The sequence below is a fragment of the Pimephales promelas genome, chromosome 13 (genome assembly GCF_988280905.1).
Source record: "Pimephales promelas chromosome 13, fPimPro1.hap1.1, whole genome shotgun sequence".
NCBI classification, from domain to species: Eukaryota; Metazoa; Chordata; class Actinopteri; order Cypriniformes; family Leuciscidae; genus Pimephales; species Pimephales promelas.
In genome coordinates, this window is record NC_142781.1 from 19,824,539 (window position 1) to 19,841,859 (window position 17,321).

General features: G+C 37.5%; 3 protein-coding genes across 8 annotated transcripts in view; 2 read left to right on the forward strand and 1 right to left on the reverse strand.

The window, feature by feature from the left end:
• The window catches only part of palld (palladin, cytoskeletal associated protein), an 87,091-nt gene extending 79,069 nt beyond the window's left edge, over nucleotides 1-8,022 (forward strand). For both annotated transcript variants that reach the window (XM_039692249.2, XM_089118586.1), the window contains 6 exons: nucleotides 21-109; nucleotides 899-1,031; nucleotides 2,506-2,713; nucleotides 3,360-3,525; nucleotides 3,995-4,128; nucleotides 6,306-8,022. In XM_039692249.2, the coding sequence (XP_039548183.2) occupies nucleotides 21-109; nucleotides 899-1,031; nucleotides 2,506-2,713; nucleotides 3,360-3,525; nucleotides 3,995-4,128; nucleotides 6,306-6,466 (891 nt within the window). In that variant the 3' untranslated portion in view covers nucleotides 6,467-8,022. The remainder of the gene's footprint in view (nucleotides 1-20; nucleotides 110-898; nucleotides 1,032-2,505; nucleotides 2,714-3,359; nucleotides 3,526-3,994; nucleotides 4,129-6,305) is intronic.
• cbr4 (carbonyl reductase 4) lies at nucleotides 7,592-12,309 on the reverse strand. Its single transcript, XM_039692252.2, has 6 exons — nucleotides 12,152-12,309; nucleotides 10,908-11,059; nucleotides 10,508-10,628; nucleotides 10,212-10,345; nucleotides 8,811-8,945; nucleotides 7,592-8,700 (listed from the first exon to the last, which is right to left on the reverse strand). Exons 2-6 carry the CDS (start codon nucleotides 11,050-11,052, stop codon nucleotides 8,522-8,524), a joined length of 714 nt encoding a protein of 237 aa, XP_039548186.2. The 5' UTR covers nucleotides 11,053-11,059; nucleotides 12,152-12,309; the 3' UTR covers nucleotides 7,592-8,521.
• Nucleotides 12,310-12,733: 424 nt separating this feature from the next.
• The window catches only part of nek1 (NIMA-related kinase 1), a 29,902-nt gene continuing 25,314 nt past the window's right edge, over nucleotides 12,734-17,321 (forward strand). For all 5 annotated transcript variants that reach the window (XM_039692964.2, XM_039692965.2, XM_039692967.2 and 2 more), the window contains exons 1-4: nucleotides 12,734-12,837; nucleotides 14,157-14,296; nucleotides 15,226-15,322; nucleotides 17,087-17,184. In XM_039692964.2, the coding sequence (XP_039548898.2) occupies nucleotides 14,180-14,296; nucleotides 15,226-15,322; nucleotides 17,087-17,184 (312 nt within the window). In that variant the 5' untranslated portion in view covers nucleotides 12,734-12,837; nucleotides 14,157-14,179. The remainder of the gene's footprint in view (nucleotides 12,838-14,156; nucleotides 14,297-15,225; nucleotides 15,323-17,086; nucleotides 17,185-17,321) is intronic.

Below are 17,321 nucleotides of genomic sequence, written 5' to 3' on the forward strand. Positions count from 1 at the left end.
ATTCTGTTTTTCTCTCTTAGGGGAGAGTGAGCTGTACTGGAAGGATGATGGTTCAGGCTGTGAACCAAAGGGGGAGAAGTCAGCGCTCCACACCTGGACACATCCGCAGGTATACAAATTAATGCTGTTTCTAGTGGATCTTTTCATACACAGCCAGTGGATTACAGCAGGTTCAGGATCAGGTTTGCTTTATCGGACTAGCAGTAATAGAGGGCGTGCCCCATGTAAAGAACACCTGTGTATTTTGGACAATGATGCAAGGACAAGTAAAGAAGTCTTTTGTGCAGAATAGAAGATGTGAATCTTTTTCTAAGGGTGGGGTTTCCTCTGAATATATCTGACCATTCAGGCCTTTTAGGGCTTTATATTTTGATTGACAGTCAATTGTCTCCAAAGGCAATGCGAAGTGCCAACCCATCATTCATTTATAAAAGCAGAAATGATTCCTTACACATGAATTAATCAGAGCTGCTCTCCAGGAAAAAAATATAGTGCACTTTGGTGTCCTGTTACTTTTCCTTTTTCCTCTTTTTCCTTTAATGCATTACAGGCAAAGTTGTTTTTGATATAATAGGTAGGTGTTTTTAGGTATACATTTTTAATTCCCCCTTCCTCTTAAAATGGTCATTTTGGCCATTCTCACCTTGACCCTGCCTAGTGCTAACTATGTAAAAGTCCAATAGAAGTGGCAGTCTGTTGAATTGATATTTTATGTATTGTAGTACAAAACATTAATATGACACCCTTTTATCCAATCTGATGTAGTTCATTTTTTAAAATTGTTAACCTTGTTATTTACATGATGCAGTTAGGATGTTTATGTAAAAAAAAATGATTAGAATCAGTGAAAAGGCAGCAACTGATGTAATTTTTTTTTTTTTTTCCTTCATTCTCCCAGACCACGCTCAAGGTCCAGGGACAGTGGTGATGAGAACGAGAACATTCAGGAACGTCACTTCCGCCCTCATTTTCTTCAGGCCCCCGGTGACCTTATTGTGCAAGAGGGTAAACTCTGCCGCATGGACTGCAAGGTGACGTCACAAACACGGCCACACTCACTTTAACTCCATAGTGACCATAACCCTTATTACATGGTTACTTCACAAATAAATAAACATTTCAGAGGCTGAAGGAAACATTCTGTGTGTGATTATCTGGGAAAAGTTTCCCCCCTACTGCATTCTGAAGAAAGAGAAAAAAAAGTTTAAAGTTGATATTTCATCACTTCTAAAATGACGAATAACCTCGAGTAAAAGACTGGAATTATCCTCAGTTTTCCCTCTCTTTCTTCTATTATTGAGTTTTCTGCTTTCTCTCAGATGTGTTTCCATTGGCTTACCGCTGTCTCTGAAGACTGTCCTCTCTATCCTTCCTTCCTTCCCTCCCTCTGTCTCTGCAGCTGTTTTGTCTGTCCAAAATGTCTTTCTTTCTCCTCATTTGCCGCCTTGCTCATGCCCAACCAACATAGTGTTACCAACTTTTTTTCTAAAAGGAAAACTTCAATTCTCATACAAAATGAATACACAATGTAACATCCATTTAGCTGCTCAGTTTGACAATTTCTTTAGGCAAAGTGCATCCTTTCAGTGACCATTTGTTAAAGAACACAAGTTGTTTCAGGCTGTGTGGGTAAAGGCCTTTTGGGTTCCCCTCCCCCACCTCTATCTCTTATCTGGTCTATTTCTTTCTCTCATGTTGTTGTCAAACTGTAGTATTACATTCGTCTTCTGTACTGCTGCCCATGTCTGGGTGCGAACTACATGCTCAGAATAAAGGCTCACTGTGCCATGGAGGGATTCACACGCTATAAAAAGACATCAGCAGTAATGCACTCATGCACAAAGTCCTTAATGTCAATGATATTTATAGAGCTGATTTTTCTTCTTTTTTTTTTTTTTTACTCCGGCTTTGAGACTTTCTAAACTTTCCACGCCACAAATGTCCCTAGATGGAGTTCAGGAGGTCTAAAATCAAAGTTTTCTGCTTTTTCGCTTGCACAGCCTGTTCTTTCAATAAAAGTCATAAACACACTCAAGTTGGCTGTAGTGAGATGCATGATGGACATTGTAAGCATCACGCAGGGAATATGCACACCCAGGGGAACGGCACTTGAGCAGTGTGTTCTCAGGAACATCACAATAAAGGAAGATGGATAAACGAGCATCTCCGTCCACCCCTCTCAGATACGTAAAAACATAAACACACTGAGACATTCAATGGTGGTCTGACGCTGGCTGGCACAATATCTGGTGAGGCAGGTGTTGTGTTTCTCAGGAATTTGAGTTGTTGAAAACAGATCTCAGGCATTGTGCTCAGACTCATTTCCCATGAGAACCACACACATACAGACGCCACAGTATAGGCGCACAGGGACAAACACATACACACTAGCTTTAGGTTTGAAAATACTTTAAGGACGATTGCACTGTAACTGACATTTATAGCACAGATAATTTGTGCGACAATAAATTATACTGAAAACATTTGATTTTTCCCAAAACATAGGTAAGTGGTCTGCCAACTCCTGACCTCATCTGGCAGCTGAATGGCCAGACCATCCGTCCAGACTCCTCCCACAAGATGCTGGTGAGGGAGAACGGCGTTCACTCATTGGTCATCGAGCCTGTCACTAGCAGAGATGCAGGAGTTTACACATGCATCGCCAGCAACAGGGCTGGACAGAACTCATTCAACCTAGAGCTTATTGTTGCAGGTACATAACCAAGGTCTTGTTCAACTAGAGATAAAAGGCACTCATATTTTGTTAAAACATTGATCCATTTTTTTTCCAGGATTCTTGAGATGGTTCTCACTGCAGAACATGAAATCCACTGGGACGAGTCGGATTCAGATCCAACTCTTACCACCTTACATACACCTAAACCTATCCAACTCTGCCCCCTGATCACTAAACCCAACCCTAATCCTACCCATCTCCACCCCTTGGATCTTGATCCGACTCCTCCCTGTGGATCTTGTACTGCATTGAGGTGCTACTGGGATTCTTTGATTTAATATGAAAGAAAAGCATTTATTTGAAATATAAATCTTTTGTAACATTTTAAATCTCTTTACTGTCACTTGTGGTCAATGTAATTGTAATGCATCATTGCTGAATAAACCTATGTATTCCTTTAAAAAAATAAAAAATAAAAGACCCAATCTACAAAATGTATATAAAATGCAGTTAAGAACGTATTATTTTTAATAATATGTAAAAGCATTATATTTTTGTAATTTTTTTTTTTAAATGAATCAACACATTTTTTTTCATTTTATATTAAACAAATGTCATTAATACGTTACATGAATACTTGTTTTAGTTTTTTTCTTATAACTTTTCTCTCTTTCTTATTTAGCCAAAGAGATGCATAAAGCCCCAAGTTTCATTGAGAAACTCCAGAACACAAGTGTCGCTGAGGGTCACCCTGTGCGTCTTGAGTGTCGTGTGTCTGGAGTCCCATTCCCACAGATCTTCTGGAAGAAAGAGAACGAGTCCTTCACTCACAACACAGACAGGATAAGGTAGGAGATCTCCGCCAATCACAGCTCTCCTGTAGTCGTTCTACCAATCAAACTGCAGTGTAATCTAAATGAGAACACATATGAACCCATGTAATTTTATTCATCAGCGTTGTGCTATACTCGCATAAACCATACCAAAATGTAATGAGATCACCTGTTGAATACTATTGTCCTCATAGATGTATTTTAAAATGACTTTTATGCACACACACACACCAGATGAAAAGGGCCTTGTAAAAGAAACATACACACAGTAACCCAACCACAGACGCTAGCGTCTACACCACCTCAGCGGGACCAGAACAGTTAGTCACAAGCTGTAAAGTCTCCAGTCACATTGTTTGTGGATGCAGTTTACTCATCAGGATTCAAATCAAATTAATATGTTCATGCAGCATAAACAAACAATCCTGGCATGAATTGAAGGCAAACAATGTTGCTCATTCTGATGTTCAATTCCATTTCTCAGCATACACCAGGACAACTTTGGTTACCTCTGTATGATCATCCAGCCGGCTCTGAAAGAAGACGCGGGCTGGTACACGGTTTCAGCCAAGAATGAAGCTGGCATCATCTCCAGTACAGCACGTCTCGATGTTCATGGTTCGTTTAAACACACAGTTGAAACGGATTTCATGAATTCAATCATGTAACAATGCTGTTATTACTGGTAAAGGACCAAAATACACTAAATACTGACTAAGAAGTTTTAAGCGGTTGATCTGATCAATGTTCTTGCATAAATTGCTTCAGACTAAGGGAGAAACCGTATTAAATCTGTCCAATAAAAGCACACTCCCTTCCTCCGAGTCCGCCCAGTGTTCCCATAGCAATCCCATCAGCCGGTGCTGAGTGTTTGCCATCAACAACAGGTTTAACAATACGGATGCATTAGCTAAGGTTAAACTAACAATGGGCTGGCAGAGTCTTATGAAAGTGGTTCGAATCACAGAAGGGGTGTGATTTAACACTGAATTAATGTTATAATCTCCATCATACCATGATTAAAATTGAAATGTATCCAGACTGGAATGAATTGAAATTGGGAATTGTGACTCAACACTCATTTATGCTTTGATACAATACCAGCTCTAATACCCTAATATTAAATAAAATGTAAAAGACTTCGTTTGAACTTTGGATTGGCTACAGAAAAAAGAGACTGTAACCGGACCCATGCGAAAACAAGGATGTATATCGTAAGTACATTACATGTAGTCACGCAATGCTGACGTTGTTAACATTAACAATTTGAGAACGGTTTTGCACGGTTTTGCGTGATATAATAACTTATAAGCGATTTTTAGATTTAATCAGTGCAATTTTCTGCAATGTCAGAGCCAGAACAAATGGATGTTTCTTACTAGTTCAGATGACATTTTATGGTGAAAAATTCTTATGTTGGTCATACTTCCAAAAATAATAATCTGTGATTCTGAATGCCAGTATCCAGACCGACGCGGTGATTGACAGCCGCACGCTCTCCTCAAACGTGTTCATCCACGCTGTCCTGTGTCGAGGGTGTTGAAGTACTACTCGCATAAACTTGATAATTCTGCGAATGACTGCAATTACAGATTTCGAACAGAGATCGCGACAAAGAGAAAAAATGCTGGACTACAACTCTGGCTGATACCAATAAGTCTTCATTTATTATTTTATCTTATTTTATAGCCGTTAATCAATAAATAATAAAGTATATTTTACTGAAATGTCAATAATATTTTGTATTAATATATTAAAAGATAAATACTAAAAGCTAAAGTTATTGATTTTAAATGCTACAAGTGAAAACAAAAAACTCCAATATCGGCCAGTAAACTATATGATAATGATATTTGATATACAGTGGTATGAATAAGTTTTGGCACCCATGCTAAAGTTGCCTAAAAAGAGGAATAAAAAATCATCTTTTGGATATTGATCTTAATGCCTTAATTAGAAAAACGAGGAAAACTCCAACCTTTAAGGACACCAATTTTCTTTGTGAATGAATAATGTATCATAAATAAATAAATGTTTTTCCTTAAAATACAGGGTGCATAAGTCAGGGCACCCCTATGTTAAATTCCCATAGAGTCTGGCAGATTTTTATTTTTAAAAGCCAGTTATTTCATGGATCCAGGATAAAATGCATCCTGATAAAGTTCCCTTGGCCTGTCTTAAAGTCCCTGACTTTTAAGGAAAAAAAATTATTTATTTATGATACATTATTCATTCACAAAGAAAATTGGTGTCCTTAAAGGTTGGAGTTTTCCTCATTTGTCTAATTTAGGCATTAAGATCAATATCCAAAAGATGATTTTTTTATTCCTCTTTTTATGCAACTTTAGCATGGGTGCCAAAACTTATTCATACCACTGTATCATACATATTGACAGTCGATAGGAACATAAATAAATAAAATCAAATGCCCAAATTTCAGTCAAACTGTGTCAGATGCTGTGTTCAGCATTATTCTCCAAATATTTCAGACAATAAACTTCATATATATTGCAATCGAGAAAGAAAATCACTACATTACTTTGGTCCAGCATATACACATGAATATGAATAACTACATTATTTGAACTCCTTTCAAATCAACTATTTCTATACTACATAATGTGACTTTTTTTGTACCATTATACCATGCTAACCCTAAATGAAACATATGGAAAAGTCTCCATATGTTTTTAGTAACTGAGAAACTACATTGATTACAGTACGTAGACATCAATTTTATATCCTGTTATTTCTTCTAACTGAGAAATCATGTTCATCCTCGTCCTTTCCTTCAGCCCAGTGGCAACAAACCCACACCCCAAAGCCCAAGAAAGTGCGCCCATCGACGAGCCGCTACGCCGCTCTGACAGAACGGGGTCTGGATGTGAAGGCAGCCTTCTTCCCAGACTCCAATCCTCTTCCTCCCGGCGCCCTAGTGGAGAGCGACGACCTGTAGAGCCTAGCATGGAGGATCTGACCTTCGAAGCTTGATCCAGCATACTCCATAATCCCCACCCATTTCCCAACAAGAACCTCTTTCTCTTAAGGGGGTCGTCTGAAAAAGTGATGGAACGACTTTGAATGGCTTCGCTCAGAATTTCCTCAGAGTTTGATTCTTGGTATTATCACTTCTCTGCCCGAGGAGGACTTGACCATTCACTATGCTTTATTTCAGTTGTTTCCTGAGGGGAAGTGATGTGGGTGCTTAAAAGAGGTCATAAACAGACTTAATGGTTCGCTGGCGCACTTAACATACACATACACACACACACACCAGCACGGCTTGGAGGAAGGAGGTAGTATACCGATGATCGCCTTGTTTTTCATCTCTAGATTTTCACAAGTGCCTATGAAATATTTAATTTTAAATTAACTTTAAAGAAATAAATAAACATTTATTCAAATAACTAGCATCTAGCTGTGCATGTTACTACAGTGCCAACATGTAACACTTTTTATGTATTTAGTTATACCTTAGATTAGATATATTTATGAAATGGAGGAAATGTCTTCCTCTCCAGCACAGGAAATAGGACTTTTTTTTTTGGGTGGTTTGGGGGGGGGGGGGGGGGGTTATCTGGAAGTAGGGAACAGGAAGATGGACATCTGAAACTCCATGGACCGCATCGTCCCTGGAGCTTCAGTGTCCTTGAGATTGATCAGATGGACACTCTGCGTCTGGATCTACAATCCAGAGATGTCTCACAAGGCCGGGCCTTAATGACCTTTTCCCCACCTCGTCTTTTTGTTCGTTTTTACGAGAGGTTAAAAGCAGAGACTGTTGCGTCATTAACATGAGTGATGAGATTTGAGTGATGAAGTTTTGGCTGACTGACAGATTTGGACAGATGTTTGTTGTGTTTCTGTGGAAGTGAGAGGGAGGAGGAATGCTTATGGTGAAAGTATAGGAAGTGGAATCGGCACATGTTTGGGAAGGATTGGCTGATGGTGGATGAAGAGATTTATACGAATATTGATTTTAATGATGATGGTGGTGCACGGAATGAGCAGATGGTAACTCTTTAACAGGTAGGCTTCAGTTTTCAGGTTTGGAATTACAGAAACATAACACAAAATGTGATACTGGCAGCACGGATTTGTTCATTTATAGCTTTTTCAAGAAAAACAACAACACTGAAAGCATCTATATAACAAAATAACACTGAAAGCAAAATTTAATACACATTTAAAATGATAGTAGAGTTCTCTCAAAACTTGCAGTTGAATATCAAATACTCAAATTAGGAGTTCAAGTTTAGCCATCATCTCTCACACACACTTGCAAAGTACAGTATATACACAAAATATAGCAGAATGTATACATGTAAGCCTGTGATTGAATATGCTCTTTCTGACACAGCTGTTTATCCTTCAAATTAGTCAGATTTTAGGAGGCTCTTTTTTTTTGCAATATTTTCTGATTTCCAAGCCAACCTGTGCCTGTATACGGACTGTTCTCCTTCTTCTCTTCTGGTTTATGAATAGTACATTAAATAAATGTCTCTGAAAGTATTGAGTCTGGGTTGAGTCCAATTGCTCTTGGCAAAAACATCTCTCAATAAAGCTGAATGAGCTTTTTGATGATCTGCACTTTAATGTGGTGAGGAGGCCCGATGTCACATTTTATTTTTATTTTTTCTAAACAATCGTTTAAAGGGGTTAGGGGTTTAGCTCATTTGTAAGTGTAATGTAGCCTAGCTTATTTGGATCCTGAAAATAACTGACATCAAAAAGCTAGTCATATCCCCCAAACGTTGACCTGTGACCTCTATCATCCCAAGAATGGAACATGCAACCAAAACTCCAGTGTGCTAAAAATAACATTAATCCAATCCAGATGGTCCGAAACAACTACTCTTACACGGTTTTGTGTGATTCAGATTTCCATGTAGAGATGGGGAGGTGAACAATAAGCTTTGATTCAATGTGTAAATACAGATTTGTGCTTTATCAGCAGAACAAAAGAATCCACTTTAACACTTCAGTGACTCAGTCAGATCACATGTTTTCATCACAATGCCAGTCGTAGTCCTCCGTCCACGAGCAGAACCTGTCCTGTGATGTAAGGGGACTCCAAGAGGAAAAGGACAGCCTGGGCCGCCTCTTCAGGTTCCCCAAAACGTCCCAGTGGAATTCTCCTTGCTACTTCTTCCTTCACCAGCGCTGCCGTCATGTCCGTCAGAATGAATCCTGAGAGGGAGAGAGAGAGAAGAATTCTCAGCTGCACTCATATGACAGCTAGTATGTAGGTTGATAGGCAAAAGAAGTAGTAGAAGTAAGAAAAAGAGAGGACAAACAACCTGGAGCCACCAAGTTCACTCGTATATTCCGGGTAGCAACTTCCTTTGCCAGGGAGCGAGTGAATCCCTCCAATCCAGCTTTACTGGCACTGTAAACACACTGGCCGGAGTTACCCTTCACACCCACCACAGAGCCTGAGGAAACACATCATTAACCCTATAAAGCCTACTGTATCATAATTGGTAAGCACATTTCTTATCGTCTTCTGCCAACTGATTGATAGTGACTACTTTTTTTTTTAACAAGTAAAAGGTCTTTTAGTATAATTCTAAAAACTTCCCCTTATAGGTCATGGTACATGTGTATCTTTTTGTTGTGAAATCTGACGGGGTTTTTGTCGCACAGGCATATTTGTGGCAATAGCCAAAAATAAATTGTATGGGTCAAAATTATCAATTCATTTTTCTTTTATGACAAAAAAGTAAAGACTATGTTCCAAGAAGATATTTTGTAAATTTCCTACAGTGTTAATATATAAAAGATTTATTTTTGTGAGTGAACGCAGCAGAATCGCAAACATAAATGGACGACTTTAAAGGCGATTTTCTCAATGTTTTGATTTTTTTTTTTTGCACCCTCAGATTTCAGATTGTCAAATAGTTGTATCTCGGTCAAATATTGTCCTGTCCTAACAAACCATACGTCAAAGCTTATTTATTCAGCTTTCAGGTGATGTATAAATCTTAAAATAAAAAAATTGACCCATGTGACTGGTTTTGTGGTCCAAGGTCATATAAGAGTAAATTTGATGTTGTTAGTACTATTTAAAGATTAACACTTACTAGACTAAAGCAACTTATGTTTACTTCATCCATACTTCATCACGTATCATATTTGAGACTCACATTATAACTTTAGGTTATCAGGCTTTTGAGATGTTAACATTTACTTGGACATCTGTCAAGCATTGTATTGCACTGCATTTTATGTTTTTCCCCCACAATTAAAACGACAAAGCTTTGAATAGCAGACATATTATTGGGAGAACTTCCATTTTTTTTTAAAAAAAATACACAGGAGGTTTATACTGTACATAGTCTCATTGATGTCATAGTCTCTCTTACTTTGTCATGTAAAAATGTTTTTATTGTGATTACACCCATCAGAAATTCTAATTTAACATATAACATGACATCAAGAGAAAATTGACATTTACTGTCAGAATTTGACAAGTGCAAGAACTTTATAATGATGCAGAACTAGCAATACTATTTCAAATCTGGAGTTTTTACGCCATCTAGTGGTAATTAAATTAACCCAAATTGTCCAGCTGCTATGCAGAGTGAATTTTCCCGTTTTCTCCAGCTTAATGTTCATAAAATTTTTTAGAACTGAACTAGGCTACTATAATAATAATAATAAGATCATAAGGTAGTGGGACATGGATAAATATGGCTCACCAATGTTGACAATAGCTCCTCCGTGGCTGAGCATGCTGCGTAAAGCACCTCTGCACGTGAGCATTGAGCCCAGTAGGTTGGTATGCAGAACAGACAGCATGTCTTCAGATTTACTCCTCAGTAACAATGCATCTCTTTAAAATAAAGACACATTAAATAATATATTAGAATGCAGCAGTCTTTTATATATTTATATAAAAATATGCTATTTCTAATATAATTGTTTATTTTTGGCCATGGAATTTTTTTCAAAACACAATTAATTTTCTGCATCATTGCTTTGTGGCATCTCTGACCTGTTGATGCCAGCCGCGTTAACCAGGTATCCCACAGTGCCACAGTTCTTACTGATGGTCTCAAATGCTCTCTGAACATCTTCTTCTTTAGAAACATCACAGCTAAGACCCAAATGTTTTCCTGAAATTAAAAATTATACTCCAGAATTATAACATCTATTATAATGCCATTTAAGATTAAAGGTCCTTCCACACTGAGTTTGAAATTTTCTTATGAGTTTTTTTTTTTTTTGTATGATTGATTGTTACCTTTAAAGAATACTATTACACATCACTTGCATTTAAGTTAAAAAAAGGCCTGAAGGTTTATGATGTCTACACTGCCAAACTGAAGTGATATAATTTTCATCAACGAACCACTGCAAGTAATTCAAAATGATTATTGTATTCACTGACTCGCCTCCGGGCAGAGATTCAGCTGTAGCCTGTGCAGCCTCCTTGTTCCTGGACAGCAGAACAACCCTATGACCCCTCTGTGCCAGTAGCCGAGAAACTGCTCGCCCAATGCCACGAGAACCACCAAACACTACGGCCAGTCTGGACATCACCACCCTACAGAAAACAGGAAAAAAAAAAAAAAATGCTGAACGACGACTGCTGGCCACCAATCAGATATTGAACAAGTAACGGTGAAAATACAACTGAAAATAGTGACAGTGTCTTAGTGAAACGGTTATAAATAAACTATGTATTTTTGCTTGACATTGATTGATTGGCATGTCCATTAAATGTTATTTTAACTTAAAGTAACATTTCTTTGACATGCCAATCAATGTCAAGCAACTCGAAAATATCTGTAAATATATGGTGTATGAAATGAATATGATAGCCATTGAGCACCATATATATATAAGGAAGAAGTTCATAACAAACTTTTCAAGTTCTACCCCCATCTCTATCTTTATCTTTTAATTAAACAACGAAAATTGATGCTTCTCAATCAATTCCATCTATCTATAGCAAATCAAATAACACCTCCATACAAAACTAAATATGTGGACCAAGGAACCTGTATACAATACTATCATCTCGAGTCCTCTTCGTATTTAATATCTTTAAGTAGTCCTTTAAATTTTCTCATTGTTGAACATGATTTCATCTCTTCACTGCAGCTGTTCCATACCTATGTTCCATACATTCACTCCTTTGGTTGTGATGCAGATATTTAGAATTTGTTCATATAAATTTCTTTTTAAAAACAAATGTTCTTCTTAAGTGATGTTTGCTCTCTCTAATCTGGAACAACCCTTGAAAACTGTTTGATAGCTGATTATTTATTTTATACATAATTTGTGCAGTTTTGTTGTCAATGTAAATGTTAGTGCTTTTAATGTAATGAACAGTGGAGTAGTTGGTGCTCTATAAGTGGTTCTCTTATAGGTCTCTTTTGAAGGATAAACGTAAAGGTGTCTGTCATAAAAGTTATTGATACAGCAAGGTGTAGGTGTAAAGCAGCAAGAGTTAGTATTGCCAATGATAATGAGCAAAATAAGGTATAAGCGCTAATACGACATTTCTTGGTTTATTTGAGATTGAAAACTAATGAAACCAGCATTTGTTTAATGCAGCATGCACGGCGACATAGTTAAATGGTTGAACAAATGGTTGCACAATTACATTTAGATGACAAGAAAACGAACTCACGTTAAATATCGATAAGATGATACAATATTACACTTGTAATTCAGGTCAAATTGTGTCGCTAAATGTGAAACTTAGGGAAGGAATGGGTGCCGCCATATTGACTGCACTGCGCGATGTCAGCCTATAGGTGGAGCCAAACGCACTGCTGGCAGCAGTATGGTTCAGAAAGAAAATAAAGAAATGGTAAAGAAATCGTTTGAAGTGGGGAAAAAAACGTATAGTAATAAAGTAATTCATTATGGCAATATATAGAATAAAAATAACCATTTATGCGAAATATAATAATAATAATAATAATGCACATTGTAAATAAATATAAATAATAAAAAAATTATAAGGGGAATTTTGTTCATTTTCATGTCGGTAAAGACCATGAAAGCGGATGGTGGCCAAAGAATCATGCAAAGACTGCCCCTGTAGTGGCTCCATGACCGTGTACCAACCGGTGACGGTTGCTAAGGGGGGATTTTGCGCCAAACATTGACAGACAAACCTAACGGCCATGAGTATTGATCGACATGTTTTTCACCCTATCATCTGACACTCGACGTGAGAGCGCACCAATCAAAAAAATCCCTCTCAGTCGGCGTGAGCCGTCTGCACACATGAGACCGCCCACATTAGAAAATCTTCAAGTGAGCTGCACCGATGCTGCCACTACTCGCTCATTATTCTAAATATACAAGGTAAGAACTGATTTATTTAGGCAAATTCTGTCTTTTATCTTGAACATAACTTATCGCTGCGCTCTACTTTAAAGTGACTGTCAGTGTCATTACGCAGAATTTCAATGAGACTGCTAATTTCTCTTTACAGTTTTCATTAGCACCAGAGACTATTTATTAGCACGCTTTATTATCATAAGTTTGGACAGCGACCAGTTCAAGGCCCCGCTAAATGAGACAGCTGATGTTGTTGAAACTTTGCAATGTAATGTTTTTATGCGATGATGCTTCTATTCACATAACACACAGCTGCCAAATCTTGACTGCATAGGTCTAATGGTATTGCAAATGGTAAACTATGAAAGTCAGTCCAAGTCTCAAGCAGTGTTTTTGTCCCGGTCTGTTATTTAAATGTAAGGTTAACTTGCAGCTTGTAAGTTTCTATGTTTTGCCAGCTTTGCTTCATTATTATTGAACGACAAAGCTTTCATCTTTCAAAGCTTTCAAACCATTTTGCATTCCCACGGCCATTACTATACACTGAACAACCAGGTGGAACACATCACATTTTTGTATTTTGCACATGTCTGTAACGTTACAGCTAATGTGGCTAAATTGTCTTGCGTGTATCCATGTTTTTGTATGTGTTTTTATGTTTTCTGAGCCAGTCTTGTCAAAGACAAATTTCTGTCACTTGTGACAGACAGTAGAGGTTTTATCTTATCTTATCTGGTTGTTAATCTAATTTATTTCTCTCTCTATCTGTCAGCCTGATTATTTCTTTTATCCTGTGCCTTTGTACAATCTTCTCTTAACTGAACCCCTTTAAAGGGTGGTGGGTAATTCCTCCTGACATGTCATATTTAATTCATAAGTCCACATACACTGTCTGGCTTTTAGACTGGCTTAGTTTTAGCATTTGTCAAAGGCTGCATTACTGTTATGTTTTATTTTTGTCCCACTAGTTTGTCTACCATGCATGTCTGCCTTTGCTTCATCTAGGCCAGGTGGCTGTTGTAGTGATTCCCAGTATGCAGCTGGTCTCTGTGTGGGAAAAGATAATAACCTTTCACTCATCAGGAGGTGCTCTGCTTGAGTTGGTTTATTAATTCCTGCTGGCTCCGTGAATGGATGACGGCTAAATATGACTTTCAAAATGCCACACTAGAAATATTAGAGGAAAATGTCAGTTGATTGCTCTAGTGCTATCAGACAATATACAGTATTTGGATTACTTGATATATATAATTTTACATATTATTATTATTATTATTTTTAAAAATCCTTGTACTGTTTTTCTGCTAATTTAATTTTCATGTGTTTTGTTCCCTCGGCCTCAGAATGAGAAGTCTTTTCCACAGACATGGATAAATATGAGAGGTTGAAGAAGATTGGTGAGGGGTCCTTTGGGAAAGCCATCCTGGTCAAGTCAAAGACAGATGGCCGACAATATGTTATCAAGGAGATTGGCATCTCTAGGGTGAGTTGATCATTTCTCTCTTAGACATCACATGGCAATGAAAATGGGTATTTCAATCATTATAGGTGACATAATATGCCCATTTTCACAAGATGTAATATAAATCTATGGTGTCCCCGAATGTGTCTGTGAAATTTCACCTCAAAATACCCCCCAGATTATTTATTATAGCTTGTCAAATTTGCCCTTTTCAGGTGTGAGCAAAAACGCTGCGCTTTTTGATGTGTGCCCCTTTAAATGCAAATGAGCTGCTGCTTCCCACCCCCATTCAGAAGAGGGCCGATCCTTTACACAAGCTTCGTTCGGATACAATAACAATACTCATGAATAATTTCACTCAGCCAAAAGCTCAGAAATAACCTGTAGCGAATTGCAGCCTTACAAAGAGACTCAGGAAGAGGTTACAACTTTTAGACGCACCTATATGTTTCTGAATGGTTAGTGGATACATTTATACAGTTGTTGTGGAGTTACATTGATTCATCTTATTGACATGTTTAACTTTTACACAAGTTCTCCGAGGATTTTATTAGACAGCTGTGACATTTTTCTGTCAAATAGTGTTCTGTGCTCGTCTGCAGTGACAGAACAGTTTGCATGCTTTGCTTGAACTTTTGCCATTGCGTTAGAACAGAATTAAGGGGCGGTAATATTATAATAAGATCCCCTTCCTACATCAGAAGGGGAGCGAAATCTGATTGGCCTATTTTTTGACATGCTTGCAAAGAAAGCCTTACCAAAACAAAGTTACTGGGTTGTCACTTTTCACTTTTTTTAGGTTAGTAAATGCACGAGGACCCGATTATAGCACTTAAACATGGAAAAAGTCAGATTTTCATGATATGCCGCCTTTAAAACTCTATATGCTATGTGATATTTAATGGGCTCTTTTCCTTTATTTATACATGCAGTGTTCTTTTTCTCATCAGATGTCAAACAAAGAAAGACAAGAATCACGTAAAGAGGTGGAAGTTCTGGCTAACATGAGCCATCCAAACATCGTCCAATACAAGGAATCCTTTGAAGGTAAAGCCCCTCTCATGGGGCATCCTTATTCCAAAATCCGTATGAAGTGATATTGGAATATGATGCTTTGCTGCACAGCTTTGCTATTATGTTGACAGGCATGACAAACTGGTGTCTACGAGTGAGCATTTGGTCTTTGGTCTTTAGTTGACTGATTTTGATTAATCTGAGAACATTAGTTCCGGCACAAACTATACCCTCTGCATTTCTGTTCTAAAGGTTTGTGTCTGATTGATAGATTGGGAGGTTTGCGTGATCTGGAGGAGCTCCAAGCTTTTGAATTAAATTACAGAAAGGATGTCGTTTAGCTAATGATAGTTTCGGTTCATGAAGTCATGCAGCATCTCTGACATCCGGATGGCAGGCTAATTAATGACATTAACCTTGGGTGGTATATGAACGTTAATGATATTACCAATAGAGGGCAAAATGTTTGCTTAATTCCATTATAAATTTACAGTGAAATCTAGGAGTCTAAATCTGATTAAATCAGTTACTGTACAGATGTACTGTACAGAAGATTATTTCATGTTTTTGAATGTTTCTTCTACTTTTTTGATCAAAAACACCTGTGATGGTAAGCTGAATTTTTTAGCAGCCATTTCTCTAGTCTTTAGTGTCACATGATCCTTCAGAAATCCTTCTAAAATACTGATTTGCTGCTCAAGAAACATTTCAATCAATCAATCAACTTTATTCCAGACACAAAGGTCCATAGAGACAACACAGTACAGATATTTAAATAAATAAATAGCAATACAAACAGTTAAAAACAGTAAAAAAAAAAAAAATGATTGAAGAGGCATCATTTATAAAACACGTACAGGCTTCGAGTCCAATGCTTCCAAAAGCAAGATGTATACCTTGTGTCACTCTTAGAAACATCAGCTATAGACACAATGATCATATTCTTAGACCCTGTCAGTCTGCACATGAAACTATACATACACTTTCTTAAAACAGCCTTAAAAGTGGGCACATTGTTAGCCACAAACATTTCACTGGCACTACTCCCCCTAGGAATTTTAAGCACAATCCTCAGCGCATCATTATAAGCCACGTTAAGTTTTTTTCTTTTTTGACTCACTAAAATTACACCACAGGTGGGCTGTATACAGTGAAGTGCAATAGGTTATGAAGAGTGAGATTTTAACATCAGGAGTGCACATGTGGAATTTGCGTGCCAGAATGTTAGCCTGCCCATACAGTTTTCCACACTGACGCTGCACATCATCATCATCATCACAGAGGTCATCTCTTATCACATGGCCCAGATATTTCACTTTCTTTACAACCTCTAGGGGTTCACCAGCCAATAAGAAAGAAGGATAGACACATTTCATATCCTCCCTGGTTCTGGCGATCAGTACCACACTCTTCATTGAGTTAAATTTTATATCAAACATTAGACCGTATTGAGAACATATTCCAAGAAGTTGCATTTATTCCATTTATTATGGAATTTCCATTTATTATTATTATCATTGTTTTGAAGTTCCATTTATTATTATTATCATTGTTAAAAATAGTGCTGCTTAATTTTGTTTTGTGATTTTGACATTATGAATGTCTTTACTGTCATTTTTGTGACAGTGTGCTTGCTGAATTCAAGTATTCATTTCTTGAAAAAAATCTTACTGACCCCAGACTTTTGTACGGTGGTCTTTGTTGAAATGTCAAGAAACCACATAGGCAGTGAACTGAAGCATTGTTGCTACTTTGTTATTGAACATTAAAGTTTTTTTTTCCTCCCTTTTTTTTTAGAGAGTGGTTGTTTGTACATAGTAATGGACTACTGTGAGGGAGGAGACCTGTTTAAGAAGATCAATAATCAGAGAGGGACTCTATTCCCTGAGGAACAGGTAAGAGGAACAATATAAATACATCAAGTTAAGCTCTGCACCCAACAACAGAGTGCAAATCATCAAAGCTTTAAATGTGCACTTAGTAATTTTACTCAAAAATTGAGTACACCTTTAAATAAACCACAAAAAAATTA

Bases quoted from the DNA above. Each gene is read 5' to 3' on its own strand.
- cbr4 (XM_039692252.2), bottom strand. From the start codon at position 11,052: ATGTCCAGACTGGCCGTAGTGTTTGGTGGTTCTCGTGGCATTGGGCGA. The intron at 10,629-10,907 runs GCGAGTCAGTGA...TTTTAATTTCAG, and splicing joins AGCTGAATCTCTGCCCGGAG to GAAAACATTTGGGTCTTAGC. The intron at 8,946-10,211 runs GTGAGCCATATT...GTGTTTCCTCAG, and splicing joins AGGAGCTATTGTCAACATTG to GCTCTGTGGTGGGTGTGAAG.